This window comes from Lucilia cuprina, chromosome 4, assembly GCF_022045245.1.
Source record: "Lucilia cuprina isolate Lc7/37 chromosome 4, ASM2204524v1, whole genome shotgun sequence".
In the NCBI taxonomy this organism is placed as follows: Eukaryota; Metazoa; Arthropoda; class Insecta; order Diptera; family Calliphoridae; genus Lucilia; species Lucilia cuprina.
Window position 1 is genome coordinate 7836882 of NC_060952.1, and position 23524 is coordinate 7860405.

The 23524-nt window shown below is 27.5% G+C and overlaps 1 protein-coding gene across 4 annotated transcripts in view; it reads left to right on the plus strand.

Annotated features, from left to right (window-relative positions):
• The first annotated feature begins 12854 nt into the window (after nt 1-12854).
• Nucleotides 12855-23524, plus strand: part of LOC111676447 (tyrosine-protein phosphatase 99A-like) — a 69553-nt gene continuing 58883 nt past the window's right edge. Inside the window, exons 1-2 of one of the 4 annotated variants that reach the window (XM_046950728.1) lie at nt 12855-13239; nt 21100-22217. In XM_046950728.1, the coding sequence (XP_046806684.1) occupies nt 21551-22217 (667 nt within the window). In that variant the 5' untranslated portion in view covers nt 12855-13239; nt 21100-21550. Of the gene's footprint in view, nt 13437-21099; nt 22218-23524 lie in introns of all 4 variants that reach the window. The other 3 variants (XM_046950727.1, XM_046950726.1, XM_046950729.1) reach the window with 3 other exon arrangements.

Genomic DNA, 23524 nt, shown 5'->3' on the forward strand with positions numbered 1-23524 from the left:
GGCGAACAAAATGTATATCGTCTATGGAGTAACAAGAACGCAACACAGATCTAACGAAAACGACACGACGAATTCACAAAGATGGACTACAATAAAATAATTAATATCCGAATTGATATTAATTAACAATATCCGAATTGATATACAATAATAAAACCTATCACGTCGGGGTCACCAATGTTTGTGTCTGCAATAGTTTTTGCAGGCAATGAAAATGCAAAAAAAAGCGAAAATTATTATAAGCTAACTTCTTTATTGAAGTGCTAAAAATCGAATGACAAAATAATTTCTTTTAAAACAATACAAGAGTTAATACAAAAATTTACATAAAATAGCCCAAAAACCGTAATGCATATATATTTACAATCAGGTAGTTAAATATGTTTAAATAATACAATCTATCATACATATATAACTATGTCTCTGAGATAGTGTACTCTGAGATATTGCATTATGAAAATATTGCACTCAGAGAATGCAAGTAAAAAGTGGAGACTTTTTATGTACGTAAGTATGTATAGTTACAAGTATGAACAAAGTAATGAGGAAAAGTAATAAACAAATTTTAAATATGTAAATATTGATATAATATTGTATGTAAATATATATGCATTACTTTTAGAAATTTATTACGGTTTTTTAAGAAACAAAACATAAGAGCAAAAAATAAGACAAATTTTATAAAGTTGACCAGGAGCGTATCTGCCATCAACAGTGACGTCAAGATGATTTGAAAATATTATGTTTTGCTGATATTTCTCAATGCTATGAACTATTCGACATATCATAAGGAAATTTCATACAAAGTCGAAATATTTTCCATTATCTAACTGATAACATAACAGCACCAGGGTGGTTATGAATAATACTGTAATTGGCTTTTCATTAACTACTGCTTACCGCCAGCAATACTAAGAAGTAGTCTAGTAATGAGTTACAAAGTTGTTAGCTTATCAAGTACAAAATAGGCATTTGATTCAAGTACGAATTTGTTTAAAACATAATTAAGGACTTTTGGATCAAAGTGATCTTATAATCAAATGCTTGATTAAAAAAAGTAAGACTGATTGAAAAATGTAAAATATTAAATTATGGAATTAATTTAAATTATTCGAACTGTATGAATATATTATTGATGAATAAGTTATTATTTCAGGCTAAAGTTCAACTCCTACCTGGGAGAGGAACAATTTTTTTTAAATTTGAAATGGTTTTGATTTGAGCACGATTTGTACTTGACTTTGTAATTTGGAAAACATGACGTTTTAAGTTGCTCTTTTAACATTTTGCATATAATAGGTTTATTAAAAGACTTTCACATAGTCAAGTCAATATGATTGTTGATAGATTAGTCAAAAGACTAATTCAAAGTGACGTAAATATGCTACTTAATAGGCGAATCCACAAACTAGTCAAATTAGAAGTTCATTTAAAAATGTATAGACTAGTTCTCAAACAAGTCAATAGAGTAGTCGAAAGACCATTAAAAAGACTAGTCAACAGACTTATCAATAGGTTAGTACATAGACAAGCAAGACTATAAACTATGAGATCTAATGCAGTACTTTAAATGGCAAGAAATACTATTTTTGGAAGATTTAAGTCAAATTTCACTTTTCCATGTCTGGCTTATAAGTTGAAATGAATAAACCAATTGTAATTGGCTAACTCCACCTGTTAAGGTCTGGCCGGATATCAGCCACACATTTGGTGCCACCAAACACATAGCATTACCTTGGAGCTATGTACAGTTGAAGGGTCAAATTAAAAAGTATAAATTAATGCTAAAGAACAATGTTGTTTCATAGCATCTAGCGAGTAATAAACCTGCTACCCTCAGACTAATAGATCGACAAACTAACAGCTTTACTTTGTCTAAATTTAAAATTTCTCATAAATTAAACCACGTTGCAGTAGTTTAACTAAAGATTTACAATTATCACAGGCATATTGCATCAACAAAGAAAATGGAAATAAAATGAACTTTTACATTTAGACGAGTATTAGCAAACGTATGTTGGCATATTAGAGTCAAAATCTGTAAAGAGCTTTAATTGAAAAAAAATCAACTACAAGCAAAATGCTAACTGCAAACCAACCACTTCAGACCTGCTAGCAAATAAACAAACAACCAGGAAGACTAGCAAAAAAAAGGCAAATTTACGCAAATACACAAATACACAAATACAAGACACTAAGACTCCGAGATATTTCACACCATAAAGAAGCTTTAAAATTGGAAATATTCTTACACATATTCACACCAACAATTGCATCTACATAATGCCTACAAAAAAAAAGAAACAAATGTCTGTCAGTCTTAGGCTATGCTTATATGTATGTGTTTATATGCATTTTAGTTTTCATCATTGTCAACTTCATTTACAACACACAAACACACATATATTAAGGATTCCAAATTTTGTGTGCATCATTGCAACAGCTACTGGAGCAACACTTGTTTATGCCTCGGCTGTGTGTACATTGATAACTGATTTAGAAACCCAATAGTACCAACATATATACATACATATATGTATATATTTCTCTCTTACTCCCATCAACATTTACACAAAGAAAAAATATTCAACTTATGGGCTTTAAAATTCTAGTACCATACACAGACAACACACAAGAACTAACTAACACATGAAATGGGCGACATAATCATGTGTGCGTGTGTGTGTGTGTATTGCAAATCATAAAAAATAGATTTGTACCAAAGATGCCAAACCAAACGGCGTACCAAACCGAACCAAACCAATGCATTTAGTGGAATACGACTATAAGACATTTACACAGACAATCCATTTTAATTAAACTTGATGCTTCTGATGACACTAATGCTGCTGCTACTGCAGCTGACTACGGGGACGAGCATAGCATGATGTTGATAAAAGTGATGAAGACATGGTTTTGATATATATGTACATTTTTAAAGAGAAAAAAACTTAGTTTATATGATGCAAATTATTTCCTAAAGAAATTTATTTAGGCAAATTTTAAATGAAATTTTAAAAGAAACTTCTTTTCTTACTTAAAAAATTAGCAGAACAATAAAATTCATTACTTTTGCTAATTTGATTAAAGTCTTGTTACAAAGGAAACATTTTTAAATTAAGAAAGAGAGAATTGTTTTAGATTATATAAGAATCTATATAAATAAATGCCTTTGGTACTTTCTCGTTTTTCAAATAGTACCTTCTGAATATTCTGAATGATAATATAGGTTAGTCTTTGGTACTCTACGTATATCAAATGGTACTTTTTGGTAAACCTTCACTAGGATAACTACTTTTTCAAAATAAGTACATTTTTGCAGCAAAAAATATACTATTTTTATTTAATTTTGCAAATATTTCAATTTAATTAAATCTACTTCTCAAAAAATTATAACATCAAATCAATAAATAAATCCTACAAATAAATACTTAATCCCAAAAACCATGTTAAATATTTTTATTATTCAAACAACATTCACCCAATACTTAATTTTTGTTAATTTTTTATAATAAAAAAAATTAAAATAAAAACAAATATCCACATGTGAATACAAGAAATGTCTGTTGTGTTGTACCACAAATTTGGCGCACAACATAATAATTAAACCAATATTTTTCTCACACTCGTATACTAAATGAACAAAATGCTTGAACCGATATCAACAAAAAAAAGGAATTAACAGCAACAAACCGTACAACAACGATCCAATATAACTGTGGATATTTTACGGAATTTTTATGAATAACGTTTTGTTTTACACCCAACAAACACACTTGCAATATTTGTTCAACAATTTAACAAATAATAAAAAAACCTATGCAACGGATATCCGTTTTTGGTTTTTGCGCTACATGAAGCATGAAGTTTAACATAACGAACAAACAGCGAAAAGTGTATTAAGTAGATGAAAAAAATGATGCAAAATACAAATGTACTTTATTTGTTTCAAAATTCACTGCATTAACTGAACTAGAACTGAACTAGAACTGAACTAGAACTGAACTAGAACTGAACTAGAACTGAACTAGAACTGAACTAGAACTGAACTAGAACTGAACTAGAACTGAACTAGAACTGAACTAGAACTGAACTAGAACTGAACTAGAACTGAACTAGAACTGAACTAGAACTGAACTAGAACTGAACTAGAACTGAACTAGAACTGAACTAGAACTGAACTAGAACTGAACTAGAACTGAACTAGAACTGAACTAGAACTGAACTAGAACTGAACTAGAACTGAACTAGAACTGAACTAAAACTGAACTAGAACTGAACTAGAACTGAACTAGAACTGAACTAGAACTGAACTAGAACTGAACTGGAACTGAACTAGAACTGAACTAGAACTGAACTAGAACTGAACTAGAACTGAACTAGAACTGAACTAGAACTGAACTAGAACTGAACTAGAACTGAACTAGAACTGAACTAGAACTGAACTAGAACTGAACTAGAACTAGAACTGAACTAGAACTGAACTAGAACTGAACTAGAACTGAACTAGAACTGAACTAGAACTGAACTAGAACTGAACTAGAACTGAACTAGAACTGAACTAGAACTAGAACTGAACTAGAACTAGAACTGAACTAGAACTGAACTAGAACTGAACTAGAACTGAACTAGAACTGAACTAGAACTGAACTTGAACTGAACTTGAACTGAACTAGAACTGAACTAGAACTGAACTAGAACTGAACTAGAACTGAACTAGAACTGAACTAGAACTGAACTAGAACTGAACTAGAACTGAACTAAAACTGAACTAACGAACTCACAAATCGACTGACAGAAAATTTGGTACTTTTGATAGGAAACAGAAACAAATGGTACTTTTTCAAATCTAATTAAATTTTATTTATACTCGAGTTCATGGGTTTCTGTTCTTGTTTAAAAAAATAAAGTCTAAACTGAATAAAATGTTAAACATTTTCTTCAAAAATTCTTCCAAATATTATTATTATTAAAATTTAAATTTATCGAACTCGTTTAGTGAGTCGGGCATGTAAGTTTCATACAGTTTTTTATATTTTTAAATAATTAAGATTATTTAAAAAGTTAAATTTTGCCAAGCACCTTTTAATATGAACATATATATAGCTCAAGTTTGTTTAAAAAGTGATAAAAAAAGTCTTTGAAATTTTCATATTTGAAGTAAAAGAAATTTCATGCACAAATTCACAAAATACACAGATGCTAACACACTCTTAGAGATAAAAAGCAACATGCATACACACACACACATTAACTTATAATCCTACATATTGATTATATTTTTTATTTGATTTTCTCCATAATGTTGCCTTAATAAAATTCACTCCCCGAAAGATCACAAAAATATAGAAATATAAAGAAAAAAATTGCTGATTTTGATGGGATTTAATGTTTTTTAATTTTTTTTTAACAAAATTTTTAAAAGCTTTTTTGTATGCGAAAGTAACAAGTAAGAGTATGCAGCAGTAGTAATAGCAGCTTTTTAAATAGCTTAACAACATAAGGTACACATCATGAGGCTCATCAACATTAAAGGAAAATGAAAAATATATACTACTTGCAGCAATTTATAAACAAATATTCTTTTGTACTACTTATAGAAATTTCAAATGTATATGGAAAGATATAAATGAAAAATTAGAAAATTTAAAAATAAATATAAAGGAAAAAAACATATTTAAAGGCAACAAACGTAACACAAAAAACCCATAAATTTACAAAGCACGAACAAAAATTAAAGAGAAATAGGAAGCAACGAAAAAAAATACAACATGCTTTAACACTTGCAACAACAAGCAAACACATTTTTGCTACTAAAATCTTTTATTCCTTACTCGCTTTCTCGCACACAGTGCGTATGAGTGTTATTTTATTCTAATACAACGCCTTAAGGTAGGCTATATAAAAATGAGTGATTTCCATTTTATTTCTTTCTGTTTGTGTTGTATTCTATATTTTGACTGCAGGCATTAAATGTGTAACCAACACATATATTTTACGCGCTTTTTTTATTTGTATAATTTCTTTTATGAAACAAACGTGAGCTAAGTAGTACTGCCGTCAATCTCCTTTGTTTTGCAGACTTTTTTCGTTATATATTGGGCGTTTATATTATTTAAGAGACTTGAATCATTTGGCATTATTTCATTTTACGACCCAATAAATTATTTTTACATAAACGCACAACCACACAATAACAACCTAAATAATAATAATAATGAAAACAGCTCAAAAAGTAACAAATATTTTCTAGAAAAAAAATATTTCAACAAAGAAATTCTTGTGCATGATTTTTCTTGGGAAATATGACATGCAGTCTGACATCTAGTTAGTCAACCATGTCATTTACATACATCCATAGTACATTCATTTACTTCCTCTGTTATAGAATGCTGTTGTTGTTTTTTTTTTTTTTTTTTTTTTTTTTGTCTTTATACTAGGAATTTTAACAAAAAATAATAAAAAATATTAAATACTTATTTGAATATAACAAAAGTAAAAATATTGCAGTAAACACTGTTTCCCCAAGGGAAATTTTCCTAAATGTTTTAATTTATTTTATAATATTTGATTAGCTTAAAAGTTTTGATGGAAATTTGAAACATTTGAAAAAAACCTTTAAATTTATAAGAATTCATATTGAGTCGACCAACTTGTTTGGTATATTCAAGCCAATTACGCAAATTAATTTTGAAATTATCGCACATTTGTCCAATTCATAATCGATGTGGTATCGTCATAAACTAATTTTTTAAAACGAAAAGAAAACAATTATAAAATAAAGTATGAATGTATAGTTGGGCATGGCCGATCATATGATACCCTATACCAGTCAGTATGTAGTAAATGTGGATTATTTTAAAAAAATTAAGCATTTGATTTGTGTTTTAACTTTATTTCGGAATATTCTTCTTTATTGTTGTCAAAAATATATATACACAGACAGACGGACAGACAGTCGGACGGACAGATATAGCTAAATCGACACAGAAAGTTATTCTGAGCTGATTGTTATAATTAAAATAGGGTGTAGGACCAATATTTTTGAGTATTACAAACATCAGCTCAAACGCATAATACCCCCCACACTAGGGTATAATTATGACATATTACGAGTTACAGGCTGGCTGCCCGTAATATTTTGAAGACGCTCTGCCGCCTTCTTCTTTCGAGTCAAAAGCTTAATCCGACTTAAAGGTAGGTGCTGATAAAGATTGGAATCGCACTACAATTTCGCACCCTAATAACTTCCAAAAAAGAAGATAAAAAATTACATCCAGAGAAAAAATTCAGATGTAGTAAATTTGGAATCAAATAAAAAGGACATCCCTCCTGTGACAAGCCTATATTAAAATCATCTCTTCCTTAGGTACTTTTCAGTACTTCCATGAAGTAAATTAAATACTTCGTTTTCGCTTAATTGCAAGTTCTTTGTTCAAAAATAAACTATTTCTTTTCCTTTCCTCAGGAAACAGTGTCTTAAAAGACAACTTATTTAAGCTCCACCAAAAAAAAACAAAGAAATAACATTGTTTATTATCTTAACAAACATTTTTTTTCCTTTACCTACAATTTTCCTCTACAATTTTTAACAACAATCAGTTAGTGGCGGTATTAACTTTATGTCATAATCATAATGTTATGTTCCTCATGTACTTACAAGTATTTTTCGGTTTGAATATAAAAATAAATATAAAAAAAAATAATTTTTGTGAACATTGGCAGGTGTAAACAATAATAATTAACACTTGAGCACAGTATTCCTAAGCTCTCTCTATAAAAACTGTCAAGAAGAAAGCAACAAAAAAAATACACCCAAAACCACCCACCCACATCCCAGCACATTTTATGATTATGAATAATTGAACTCATGTTGTTGTTGTTGTTGTTGTTATTATTGAGTGAATCTAGGTATAGTTAGGTGTTAGAAGGTTTTCAAATACATATATATTTGCTCGATGAGCTGCTGATGGTGGGCATGTGAAAATTTTATAACATCTAATCGTTTAATGAGTTTTCATGATGACACCTTTTATTACTCTTACCACCAAGTTTGTTTTTCCCTATTTTTATTCTCTTTTTTTATTCTTATTATAATTTCCATTTTTATGTTCTTGTTGTTGTTCCGCATGTTTAAACAATTGTTGGGTGTTTTTGTGTCAGAGGTATAGAGTTATAAAAAGTGTATCTGTCGTAAAATTGGAATTTATTGAAAATCAGCTGAAATAGATTATCAAAAAATACAATAACAAATATTTATAGAAAACGTTGTTAAAATTTTATAGAAAATTTATTTCGTAAATATGTTAATGGAAAAATGATGTTGTGAAGTGCGCGGGTAGCTTTTGAAAGTTTATTGAAATTATGAGTAGCATTTTAATGAAGATAATTTTGCATGAAAATGCGATTTATTTGCGTGTGGAATTATTTAATTAGCTAAAGAAAAAATAATATTAGTAGAAGTTATTAAAGCTGCTAATGAAATATATGGAAGCAATATGTTGCGCTTTTGGAGCTAATGAAAGCAGAATTTTGTAATACTCGATTCGCAGTTTTGTTTTAGTTAGATGGATAGATGGATAGATAGATAGATAGATAGATAGATAGATAGATAGATAGATAGATAGATAGATAGATAGATAGATAGATAGATAGATAGATAGATAGATAGATAGATAGATAGATAGATAGATAGATAGATAGATAGATAGATAGATAGATAGATAGATAGATAGATAGATAGATAGATAGATAGATAGATAGATAGATAGATAGATAGATAGATAGATAGATAGATAGATAGATAGATAGATAGATAGAGATAGATAGATAGATAGATAGATAGATAGATAGATAGATAGATAGATAGATAGATAGATAGATAGATAGATAGATAGATAGATAGATAGATAGATAGATAGATAGATAGATAGATAGATAGATAGATAGATAGATAGATAGATAGATAGATAGATAGATAGATAGATAGATAGATAGATAGATAGATAGATAGATAGATAGATAGATAGATAGATAGATAGATAGATAGATAGATAGATAGATAGATAGATAGATAGATAGATAGATAGATAGATAGATAGATAGATAGATAGATAGATAGATAGATAGATAGATAGATAGATAGATAGATAGATAGATAGATAGATAGATAGATAGATAGATAGATAGATAGATAGATAGATAGATAGATAGATAGATAGATAGATAGATAGATAGATAGATAGATAGATAGATAGATAGATATAGATAGATAGATAGATAGATAGATAGATAGATAGATAGATAGATAGATAGATAGATAGATAGATAGATAGATAGATAGATAGATAGATAGATAGATAGATAGATAGATAGATATAGATAGATAGATAGATAGATAGATAGATAGATAGATAGATAGATAGATAGATAGATAGATAGATAGATAGATAGATAGATAGATAGATAGATAGATAGATAGATAGATAGATAGATAGATAGATAGATAGATAGATAGATAGATAGATAGATAGATAGATAGATAGATAGATAGATAGATAGATAGATAGATAGATAGATAGATAGATAGATAGATAGATAGATAGATAGATAGATAGATAGATAGATAGATAGATAGATAGATAGATAGATAGATAGATAGATAGATAGATAGATAAGATAGATAGATAGATAGATAGATAGATAGATAGATAGATAGATAGATAGATAGATAGATAGATAGATAGATAGATAGATAGATAGATAGATAGATAGATAGATAGATAGATAGATAGATAGATAGATAGATAGATAGATAGATAGATAGATAGATAGATAGATAGATAGATAGATAGATAGATAGATAGATAGATAGATAGATAGATAGATAGATAGATAGATGATAGATAGATAATAGATAGATAGATAGATAGATAGATAGATAGATAGATAGATAGATAGATAGATAGATAGATAGATAGATAGATAGATAGATAGATAGATAGATAGATAGATAGATAGATAGATAGATAGATAGATAGATAGATAGATAGATAGATAGATAGATAGATAGATAGATAGATAGATAGATAGATAGATAGATAGATAGATAGATAGATAGATAGATAGATAGATAGATAGATAGATAGATAGATAGATAGATAGATAGATAGATAGATAGATAGATAGATAGATAGATAGATAGATAGATAGATAGATAGATAGATAGATAGATAGATAGATAGATAGATAGTTAGTCAGTTAGTTAGTTAGTTAGTTAGTTAGTAGTTAGTTAGTTAGTTAGTTAGTTAGTTAATAGTTAGTTAGTTAGTTAGTTAGTTAGTTAGTTAGTTAGTTATTATTATAGTTAGTTAGTATTAGTTAGTTAGTTAGTTAGTTAGTTAGTTAGTTAGTTAGTTAGTTAGTTAGTTAGTTAGTTAGTTAGTTAGATAGATAGATAGATAGTTAGTTAGTTAGTTAGTTAGTTAGTTAGTTAGTTAGTTAGTTAGTTAGTTAGTTAGATAGTTAGTTAGTTAGTTAGTTAGTTAGTTAGTTAGTTAGTTAGTTAGTTAGTTAGTTAGTTAGTTAGTTAGTTAGTTAGATAGTTAGTTAGTTAGTTAGGCTTGTCACAGCTGGGATGATTCTCTCTTACTTTTTTCTGAGTTTTTTTCTTCATTGATTTTAATTTATTTCTTCATCCACTTAGAGCTTTTAAAGAAAATACTATTTAAACACTTTATTGTTGTTAATAACTACAAGCGTTTAAAAAAGTTATTCCAAATATTTATTATAATATATAAATACTTATATTACTTCCTCCTTTCCTAATCATAAATCCACTAACACAAACTTCCCACTTGTCAGCAAAGTTTTCCTGCTAACCCTCCCATTTTCACAAAAACCCCGAAAAAGTAAGAAAACACTCAAGTGTATTTTAAGCAATAAAGGTTAAATTGAGTATAATAATAACACTGGACATCATCCTATTTGCCACATTTTACACCAAAGGTCAATATAAAATTTAATCGTTTTTCTTTAACAATATGTTTTTGATTTCCTAAAACATTATCACAAAAACATACAAAGAAATATAAAAAGTTTTAATATAGAAAAATAAAGTTTCAGTAGAAGACATAAAAACGGAAAATTTACTATGTTATAAGGATTACAAACGTTGTATGTTGGAGTGTAACCAGCTAAACGTATAAAGTAAAACGAAAAAAAGTTCATTTCTACTTAAATTAGTTTGCCATCAACCAATATGTTACATTTAATGTGACCCCCTATACTTCTTTTTGCTCTACATCAACCCGATACAATGTTTTTTTTTTCTTTTTTTATTATCAAAATATTACTCGTATGGGTGTATAGGGATTTCAATTTTAGTATTTTCTATAAAACATTTTTTGATGAAAAATATTTTTATATACATACATGTATAATGTCATATTCAGACATTTATAACACGTTTTTATCCTTAGAAATATTACCAGCAACAAAGTGATGTTATTTGTTAGAAAAGGTTGTAAGAAAATTATTATTATGAGTTATTAAGAAATATTTTAATTTTATTGGGAATTTGCTTGTTAAGACAAAAATTGCTAAGCAGCGTTTAGATCTGAAAATGCTAAAAAGTATTTTTTTCAAAGCTAAGGAACGAACTAACTAATTAAGAGAAAGAGAAGTTTGATATTTCTATCTTTCATCAAAAGTTTCCTAAAAAAGTTTTCCCACTAGGTCTAACTAACTAGCTAGCTACCTAACCAACTAACTAACTAACTAACTAACTAACTAACTAACTAACTAACTAACTAACTAACTAACTAACTAAATAACTAAATAACTAAATAACTAAATAACTAAATAACTAAATAACTAAATAACAAAATAACTAAATAACTAAATAGCTATATAACAAAATAACTAAATAACTAAATAACTAAAACGCTAAATAACTAAATAACTAAATAACAAAATAACAAAATAACTAAATAACTAAATAACTAAATATCTAAATAACTAAATAAATAAATAACTAAATAACTAAATAAATAAATAACTAAATAACTAACTACCTAACTAACTTAATACTTAACTAACTACTTAATATATATATATATATATATATATATATATATATAATATATATATATATATATATATATATATTATATATATATATATATATATATATATATTATATATTATATTATATATATATATATATATATATATATATATATATATATAATATTATATATATATATATATATATATATATATATATATTATATATATATATATATATGTTATATATATATATGACTAATAATTTCATCGCTGAAATTTTGATATAGACATTAAATTATTAAATATTAAAACTAATATTCATTCTCCACTTAGCTTAACTTACTTATCAAATTTTTCAAATTTAAAAAAAATTCAACCAAAATTTAATGTTTACTAAACACAGCTTCACGTGTTCTTCATCTGTTTCACTTTACACAATTTCATCATGTAATTATTGCATTTACACATTTTGTTTACGTTTTTCTTACTGTTGTTATCATCAAATCTTTTTTTGCTCAAATTACCTACATTCTCAATAATATACACAATCTTTTATAAAAACGAAAAGAGAAACAATAAACAATGAAAAACAGAAGAACATAAAACACCGATAAGAAGACAACGAAATAACAAAAGCAAAACAAAAACTGAAAAACACACAATACAGACAGATAAATTCGCCGCAAACAGCAGCGAAACAGAAAAAAATTACCTAAAAATGCAACTCTGCATACTTACAGATACAAACGCACACAAACAAGCCAAAAAAGATACAACAAACGAACGAACGAAAATAGAGACAAAGTAGAGACGAAAAGAAAATAAATTCATTTTACAAATACTAAATTCGCTTCAATAGTTTACGTCGAGAGACTCAGACTAACAGCAAAAAAAAAAGGCAAAAAAGTCTACAATAAAAACCCGAAAAGTAAAAAATTATTATATTAGAAATTAAGTTAATTAAATAAAATTAACAATTAATATCTAACAATTAAAGAATAAACGGTTTAGTTAAAAGAAAAAAGTCATGGAATAAGTTTAATACAAGAAAATTAAGAAAAACCCCCAGAGCAAAGGTTTTTGAGACAAACACTCATTGACAGAGACAGCAGTAGCAGTCGAAAAAAAGGCATTCAAAAATTGAATCATGGATACAGGAGTTTAAAAAATGTACGAAAACGAATATTTAAATATGTTACTAAAACCAAGTGTTAAATGAAACAAAATAAAATTATTAAAGTTTTTTGTGTTAAATTAAAACAAATTGTGTAAAATGAAAAAGAAATTTACAAAAAGAAAAGTCTAACGTTACAAAAAAAGTGGAAGAAGAAAAAAAGTTATATTAAATTAGGCTGTGCCTTATTTTGGTATATGCTCATAAGTTTTTTGTTGTTTTTTTTTTATTATATGAGAGCAATTTTTGTTGTTGTTTTTCTCATTTTTGTACGAGTGTGTGTTATATTGTTGTTGTATCTTCTTGCAACAAATCAATAAAAAGTGCTGCCAGCCAGCAAGTGTTGTCAATTAAGCGTTTTCCATTTTAAAAGTGTGTGAAAAATAATTCTTGAATAGATTTTCATAAATATATAATTTATTGTTTAAATAAATAAAAATAGTGTAAAAATAAATAAAAATTTAAAAAAAAATATATATGTATATGAGTTATCAAAATCAAGTAATGTGAAAATTTTGAAATGTGTGGTAAATTATTAAAAACATAGAGTTTAATTTAAAAAAAAAAAAAAATAAAATTTAGTTTTTGTGAATTTGTTAAAAACGAAATGTGTTTAATATTAAGATTTATAAATATTAAGTTTAAACTCTTAGCAGAAAAGTAATGTCATAATTCCAGATAAATATTTATCAAAATATAGATTTTTTAGTGAAAACTCATATGTTTATTAAATATGGAAAAAGAGTAATTTGTATCCTCAATAACTAAATCTTAACATGTATAAATTTTCTATCAGTTTATATTTTTTCTTTAGAAGATCAGTTTTCTCTACAAATCGGTCCTCTCTAGAAAATATTTTTTTATAGAAAACTTCATTTTCGAACCATTTTCTATAAAAAAAAGAACTTAATCGATCAATTTTCTATAAAAAAACTTATTTATTGAGCATTATATACAAAAAACTTCCTTTTCTTCGTTATGGATCACTTTTCTATAGAAAGCTTCTAGAAATAGAAAACTTTTGAAAAGATCACTTTTTTATAGAGATCTTTGTTATCGATCACTTTTCTATAAAAAAAAACTTCTTACGAAGATTATTTTTATATAGAAATCTTTGTTATCGATCACTTATCTTCAGCGGCCAGTTTTCTATTGAAAACTTTTTAATGAATTACTTCTTGTGGAAAGGAGGATAGAGGAAGTAGTGTTTGAGGACATTTGATTTAAATCCTCTTATATCGAAAGTGCCAGGAAATACTTCTACAGAAAGTTTATTCTACTAGAACAGTAAGAAACACCCCACGTTGAGACCGCGCTTCAGTGATTCAATAGAGTTAGATGACCTGCTGTCACCAATAAGTACTTCCGCCCTCTCCTGTCTCCGGTCCAAATATGAGAGTTGTATTCCATATTTCCAATTTAAAAAAAATTGTTTAGTAAAGCGAACATATCAAGGAAGATCAAAAGTTTCCGATTACTTAACCCTTTCACGCACAAGACTAAACGGCTGGACTTTTTATGGATTTAACTTCACCTTTTTTGATGTATATCGATCATTTTTGATGAAAAATAGAAAAAGTGTTTATGAAGGATATCGCAGGATATTATATTTTTTTTTGCATGTTGTGACATCAGTTTCTAAAAAAATAACGTATTTTTCTTCGGAAATAACTACCGGTGTCCCGTATACGTAAAATAGTTAATATTTATATGAATTTTTCAACGAATTAAAACAATTTTCTAAAGCTACGAAAGCTTACTTTATGTTTTAAAGTGTGTAACTTAGACCTGGTTCACACTATTAAACTTTTTTGGGAAACTTTAAAATTTTGTGTGTGAGAAAAGGAGAAAGATATATCAAGCATCACTTTCTCTCACACACAAAATAAAAAGTTTCTCAACAATTTTTCAAAGAATTAAAACAATTTTCTAAAGCTACGAAAGCTTACTTTATGTTTTAAAGTGTGTAACTTAGACCTGGTTCACACTATTAAACTTTTTTGGGAAACTTTAAAATTTTGTGTGTGAGAAAAGGAGAAAGATATATCAACCATCACTTTCTCTCACACACAAAATAAAAAGTTTCTCAACAAAAGTTTCCCAGTATGAACCAGGTCTTACATCGTCCACAGATTCCATATCCATAAGATTCTGATCTGTACTTGCGGATTTAGTATTATTGATTCTGGAGCTATCAAAAATTTAATTAGCATAATTATATTGTTCCCATTTTGGTTTAATATTTTCAAAATTTTCAAATCTTAATATATAAAGGTACCTTTTGGTAAATATAAAAAAATCTTTTATACTTTCAACAAAATTATTCCAAAAAAATTTAGCGTTTTTTTCATTCTAGTGCTTATTAATATTCTACCACTTTTTACAAACATACTTTTTCTTCTTATTAGCATCTCTGTTTATGCATAAAATTCACTTTCCTACCCAACACATCTCTCCCTCTCCACATACATATATTTTCAATTGTGCTGACTTAAATTGCTTGCTTAACTCACACGCTGCTTGCCTGCCTGCCTGCCAGGCGGTCGGACCTAACCATATGTCTGTCCATCCACCCGTTCTTTCGTCCGTCCTTTCATCTGTTCGACTTTTAGTCATGACTTCTTATTGTGTGTAAGATTGCTGTTGTTCAACTACTCTAACGCGCAAAAAGTGGTTGTTCAATGTGTCATTGCCTTTATAAAATCCAAATGCCAACATCATGTGTTGTCTCTTTCTCTCCTGTACCCTTAACAAACCCCTAAATAAAGCGGCATATTTTCTGTTGCTATCGTTGTTCTTGTTGTTGCTGTTGCCGCTAATGTCTACAGCAAATTCGCTTGAACTGTTTACATCTGGTTTTCCAACAAATAGTGAGAATCCCGATTATTATTATTATTGTTGTTGTCACTGTAATACACACCCGTTGCCCTTAGAATAAGTATTTTAAATAAAAAATTGAAATTATTGCAAAAAATTAAAAAAATTAGTAGTAAAAAAAATTAAATTAAACAGATGATTCATGGAAATTATTGTCATTTAGTAAGCATTTCTTTATTGTTCTTTTTAACTGTTGTTTTCTTTACTCTCTTTTATTGTGAGTGACTCGTTTTTAGTATATTTTTGCCAGTTTCCTTTAATTTCAATATCCTGGCATACTAAACTGATGTATTCACTTCTATATTTTTGGTTCTCTATATTATTTGTCTTTCTTCTGATTGTTTGGGATTCATGACCTTTGATATCTCAACTAAATGGCTAGAGAAATCTATTGAATAACTAGCATTATGCAAAATTCTGAACAAAAATTTGCATAATACTAAAAAAACGTTAAACTCAATTTTTAAATATCTAATTTTTACTAGAAATTTTTTAAACATTTTCCTTTTTACTTTTTTAATAACCTTTCTCTCTGTTAATTGAAATATGTTGTTGGCGTTTCAAACACAATACAAAATTTTTTAATTATCTTAGTTGTATCCCTAGTTGTAATAAATTCATTAACCCAGTTTTCACAAACATTTTACCCACAAAAATACACACAGCGAAATGTATAGAGAGTTGAATAATGCCGCACCCAAATTAATAATTAGAGCAAATTTAATATTCAATTATAAATATTCATTGATACAAGTTGCTGTTCAATTAGAATTAGGAAATACAAACATACATACAAATATTCAAAATTTTGTGTGTTTTGACAAATAATTTTTATATAATTTATAGAAGTTTTGTTTAAACATAAGCAGGATTGTGCATGTGCATTGACTTTAAGGATATTATAGGTAGAGCATGATTAGAGAAACAATACATAAAATAGAGATTGAAAACAACACATTGTGTCATATCGCTCGACTAGTCTTAAATATGGCTTATAGCTCATTCAATGTATTATGGCAGCTTTAGAATTTTGAAACATCTATACAAATATTCATAGTGCCTAAAAGTATGCTACTTTTTTCATGAATTGTTTTAAAATAACGGTAATTGGTTACTGCTATATACAGTGAGAAAACAAATTCTTGGAATATTCGCAAAAATTTAAAAATAAACGGCTATTTTAAAATAGTACATGATGGTTTCTTGGTGAAAATTATTTAAAGCAACTCTCAATATAATCAAATTCTTAAGAAAGGAGCTTCTATCTAAATCTGGTTCAAATATTTTTTTCAGAATAAAGACGCAATATAATCAATGTGCTCCCCTTTGTGATGAGATAAAATTAAACAAGAACAACATCAGATGATGATCAGATCTTTACTTCATTAGGAACGCAGCCCCGTACCTAATATTAAATTCTGTATTCTGTGTGTTTCCCAATATTTCAGATAGCTTTAAAGTTTATATTTAAGCAGATTATTTTCAATATTTTAGAACTAAATATTAACAAATTTTATATTTCCAAAATCTCTGTAACAGTCAGAAGAAATAGTACGGATCGAATTCCTAATGACCTATTGACTTTAAACTGTAAATCTTCAAGCCTGTAGAGATTTCGATCGGTTTCGAATGCTTAAATTTGATGCCTTTACAGGACCTGACTATAATACCAAGTCTCATTTGATATTGAGACAGATAAAAAAATAAGTCCGCTCTGATTCAATCGCGAATATTACACTTTTTAAATGTATTAAGATATAGGCTATTACATTGTTTATTACAAAAATTAAAACAAATTCTTGGAATATTCTCGAAAAATGTCATTATCCGATACAAAATTTTTTGAAAAGCGAACTCTGGAATATTTTTAAATTACAGTATTTTTCTAAAAAAAAATTAGAATTAAGAAAATGTTTTGCATTTAAATGCAACACGGTAAAATTTGAACAAAAAGCTGTGCCCTATACTAAATTTAAGAAAAAATTCAACTCTTGGAATATTCTCGAATATGTTTAAATTAAAGTATTTTCATAAAAAAATCTCAAATTAATAATAAATTTTAATAAAAAAAAAACAAATGTACTGTGCATATGAATATTTCAACTAATTAAAAATAATGCAAAGCATTTATTTGCAGTTTTATACTCTCACACATATTCACAATTTAATTAGGTCACATTTTGCCATAAAATATTTTGCATAAAATAAAAAATCCACAAATAGTAATAAACAAATAAAACAATTGTTTGAATTTTTGAACAAAAATATTTCACAGAATTCTTGGAAATATAAATGATTTTTTCCCATATTAGATAAGTTTAAAATGTTTATATTAAATTGAAAATGTTTTATTGATAATCAAAGTGATTAACATGTTGACAGGTAGTTTTTTAGGTTAAAGACTAAGGGCGGGCTAACTTAGAGTAAGGGTAAAATAAAGTGACGTGACGTGACGTGACGTGACGTGTTTACTGACACATACAAATACACTACTGATTGATTGTATTACATTTCAGAAGGGTGTAGAAAACACACATTATTGTTTTATTATTGGTTTTGGGTGATTTTTTTATGGAACGTATTCAGTACTAAATGAGGGTTAACAGTCATTTCAGTAATGTAAAGATAATGATGTTGAAAAAAAGACATTAATATGATTGTGATTTAGGTAACTAGCAATTAACAAGTGTACTTTTTTCCACAACATAATCTTGATTATTAGTTTGTATTTTCCAAATGTTGTCGATATATTTTGATGTGAGAAAGGTCAAGTGCTGTTGTTTTACTAATTGTAAAATATAAGGATAATTGAATTTTGATGGAAATGTTTAGATTTTATAATGGAACTTTAATGTATTAAGGCATTAGTAGAGTAACTTATTACACATTAAAGTAATAAAAATCTTGACTGAAATATTCTCAAATCAAGTATAAATGGAGCTCAAATTAAGCCCATTTTACGATTAATTTAACCCTATACATTTCTCTAAACTTAAAGCAAACTGAAGGTTTTTTCAATTAATACATTGTAAGGATTTTCAGACTTTACAGATCCGTTCTTGAATCAAGTATTTTGTACTTGGTTTAAGAACACCATAATAAAGATATATTTATCGAAATATTATTGTAAATAATTAAACATCAAATAAACTAATTTGTTTATAATTATTAATTCATAACAAATTAATAACTTTATAGGAAACTTACAAATTGAATTATTTTAACATTCATTAGAACTCCAAAAACTATATGAAAATAATTTAAAAAAAAGTTTACCATAAGGATTTAGAATACTTTTGAATAGACTATGGACTAGACTTTAGATTAGACTGTGGACCAGACTATAAACAAGACTATAGACTAGACTATAGCTTAGATTATATAATAGGCTACACTAAGACTGGAGTATAGACTAGACTATATACTAGGCTATTGACTAGACTATAGACTAGACTATAAACTAGACTATAAACTAGACTATAGACTAGACTATAGACTAGACTATAGACTAGACTATAGACTAGACTATAGACTAGACTATAGACTAGACTATAGACTAGACTATAGACTAGACTATAGACTAGACTATAGACTAGACTATAGACTAGACTATAGACTAGACTATAGACTAGACTATAGACTATACTATAGACTATACTATAGACTATACTATAGACTATACTATAGACTAGACTATAGACTAGACTATAGACTAGACTATAGACTAGACTATAGACTAGACTATAGACTAGACTATAGACTAGACTATAGACTAGACTATAGACTAGACTATAGACTAGACTATAGACTAGACTATAGACTAGACTATAGACTAGACTATAGACTAGACTATAGACTATACTATAGACTAGACTGTAGACTAAACTATAGACTAGACTATAGACTAGACTATAGACTAGACTATAAACTAGACTATAGACTAGACTATAGACTAGACTATAGACTAAACTATAGACTAGACTATAGACTAGACTATAAATTAGACTATAGACTAGACTATAGACTAGACTATAGACTAGACTATAGACTAGACTATAGCCTAGACTATAGACTAGACTATAGACTAGACTACAGACTAGACTATTGACTAGACTATACACTAGTGCACTACATAATAGAATATAAACTGAGTACACTATAAACTGGACTAAAGACTAGATTAGGCTATAAACTAGACAATAGACTAGTCTAGTAGAGTCTATAGGTTACACTATTGACTAGACTATAGACTAAATTATAGACTAGACTATTGACTAGGCTATAGACTAGAGTATATACTAGCTATTGTCTATTTTTTTTTTTTTTTAAATTAGAAAAATATAAAAAATTTATACTAAAAAATTATTGGTAATTTTTGCATATTTTGTTTTAAAACTACAAAATTTTTAATTTAGCTTGACAAAAACTTATCAAGCATTTTATATATATTTTTATAGATAATTTCCTCAATTGAAATTTTATGACTTTTTTCAATTTGTACATATTTAATGCTTTTGGGTGCTACTTATTTAACATCAAAACTCAGCTTCAAGCCGGCTTTATTTGTTCAAATATATAAAGTAAAAAAAAACAACAACAAAGCTGCCTTAAAAAAGAAATTAAGAACAGGCCAATAACATATAATACGATATTCTTGGCATAATTTTATAAAAAAAATTGTGCTACTAAAACAAAATTAACAATTAAAAAAAAACAAGAAAAAAAGTAAACAAAAAATTATAATTAATAACAATACAAGCTAAAAAAGTAAACAATAAAAAATACTCGAAAAAAGAAGAAAATATTTGGTTACACTTTTACTTATAAGCTTTAAAATACGAGCATTTATTTGGCGTCACAAAACCGAGTTAAAATTTGTAATTTTGAAAAAAAAACAAGTTTTACACAATTTGTTTTAGAAAAAAATTTAACACAAAAAAAATTCAAGTATAAATAATTTAAAATTTGTTTTAATATAGATGTATTTAACAAGATACTTTATAATAAACAATAACAATAAATAAGAAAGAAATATTCCGACAAAAACTACAACTTAACAAAAAAGTTTAGTGAATAATTAATAACTAAAAAGTGTTGAAAATCGTAAGTGAACAACAACAATAAACAAACAAACAAACAGAACAATGTCTTCATTATTATAGACTGTTAACAAAATTGCCCTTTACAGCTTGCTTGATTTATTTATCAGGCACAGTGGGCCTAAACACGCACAAAGCAACTACAATTAAAAGCACTGAAAGCACAATTAAGCACTTTAAATTTAAGTACAACAACACGATAAACTTCGTTAAATAAACGAACGAAAAAAAAAAATAACGCACAACGAAATTGAAATTATATAGAATTGAAATAAACTCAAAACTCGCCTCGATCTCTGTTCAATAAAGGAACTAAAAAGTTTAATATAAAATGTCTCGATCCAAATATCACACTATGTTATTACGTTTACTGTATAAACTATTAATATTTGTGGCCATAATACAGCAAAATTATGGTAATCCCACAGCCTCTAATATGCCCTCTTTGCCACCACCTTTTGAAATGGAATTATCCTCACCAGTGCCATTTACCACACGTAAACCAGAGATTTTAACGTCTGATCAGGAAAATGATAAAAATATAGAGATTTTAGCCGCACCCTTAGAAGAGAAAAATAGCAGTTCTACTACCACTACTACTCTAAAGACTATAGAAACGAATTTAAAGGATTTGAATAATTTGAAAGAGGAGCCAATAATTATTAAGGATAATAACAATAATCCTATTAATAACAATGATGATGATAAAAACAACAATAACAATAATGCTGATAATAATAGCAGTTATGATGATTATATAGAGACTGATCTTAACGTGGAAAAAACCACTCCAACTTCCATGGAACAACAGGATGATCCTGTCATTCCACCCACTACCATAACATTTAGTAATGTTGCAGCAGCTGGTATTTTAGGCAATTCCAATTCAAATATTGATGGTGTTGTTATGGGTGGCAGTGATGGTAATAATGGCGCTGGTACTGTAGTCAATTATAATGATGCCACTCCTCCCTATGCTGCAGTTGATAATAAATATGGTAAGATTTGTTAATTCATTTTTTTCTCATTTGGAGTTTGAAAAATTTCTAAGAATTTTATTAAATTTTTTATATTAATTTGCAAAATTAAATTTAAAAATATATTATATAAAAAATACTGAATTAAATTAAAACGTCATAAAAGATCTCGAATCAGGCATGGAAAATTTAGCATTTTAAATTTAATTTTTTTTAAAAACAATACTTTTTAAAACTACTACTTAATAAGTATGAGTTTCTATATTTATTGACCAGACTCTCTAAAGACTATGGATCAAGCCATGAAGTAGTTTTTGAAACAAACCAGTGAGCAGACTTAGATTAGTTACCAGGTTATAAAGTCTGTAAAGTAATCTATTGACTAATCTATGACCTGTTGATTACACAGGCCGTCAAATGTTTAACCCAAAGATATACTTTTTAAACAAGTGGTCAACGCTGGGTTTCAAAATATCGTGTCCTAAAATTTGGAAAAAAACAAATTTTGGCCAATTTCGGGACGTTATAATCTATAGACTAGTCTATTGACTAATCTACAGACTATTCTATAGACTAGTCTATTGACTAATCTACAGACTATTCTATAGACTAGTCTATTGGCTATTCTATTGACTATTCTATAGACTAGTCTATTGACTATTCTATAGACTAGTCTATTGACTATTCTATAGACTAGTCTATTGACTATTTTATAGACTAGTCTATTGACTATTTTAAAGACTAGTCTATTGACTATTCTATAGACTAGTCTATTGACTATTTTAAAGACTAGTCTATTGACTATTCTATAGACTAGTCTATTGACTATTCTATAGACTAGTCTATTGACTATTCTATAGACTAGTCTATTGACTATTCTATAGACTAGTCTATTGACTATTCTATAGACTAGTCTATTGACTATTCTATAGACTAGTCTATTGACTATTCTATAGACTAGTCTACTGACTATTCTATAGACTAGTCTATTGACTATTCTATAGACTAGTCTATTGACTATTCTATAGACTAGTCTATTGACTAGTCTATTGACTATTCTATAGACTAGTCTATAGACTAGTCTATAGACTAGTCTATTGACTATTCTATAGACTAGTCTATAGACTAGTCTATAGAATAGTCTATTGACTATTCTATAGACTAGTCTATTGACTATTCTATAGACTAGTCTATAGACTAGTCTATTGACTAGTCTATAGACTAGTCTATTGACTATTCTATAGACTTGTCTATAGACTAGTCTATAGACTAGTCTATAGACTAGTCTATTGACTATTCTATAGACTAGTCTATTGACTATTCTATAG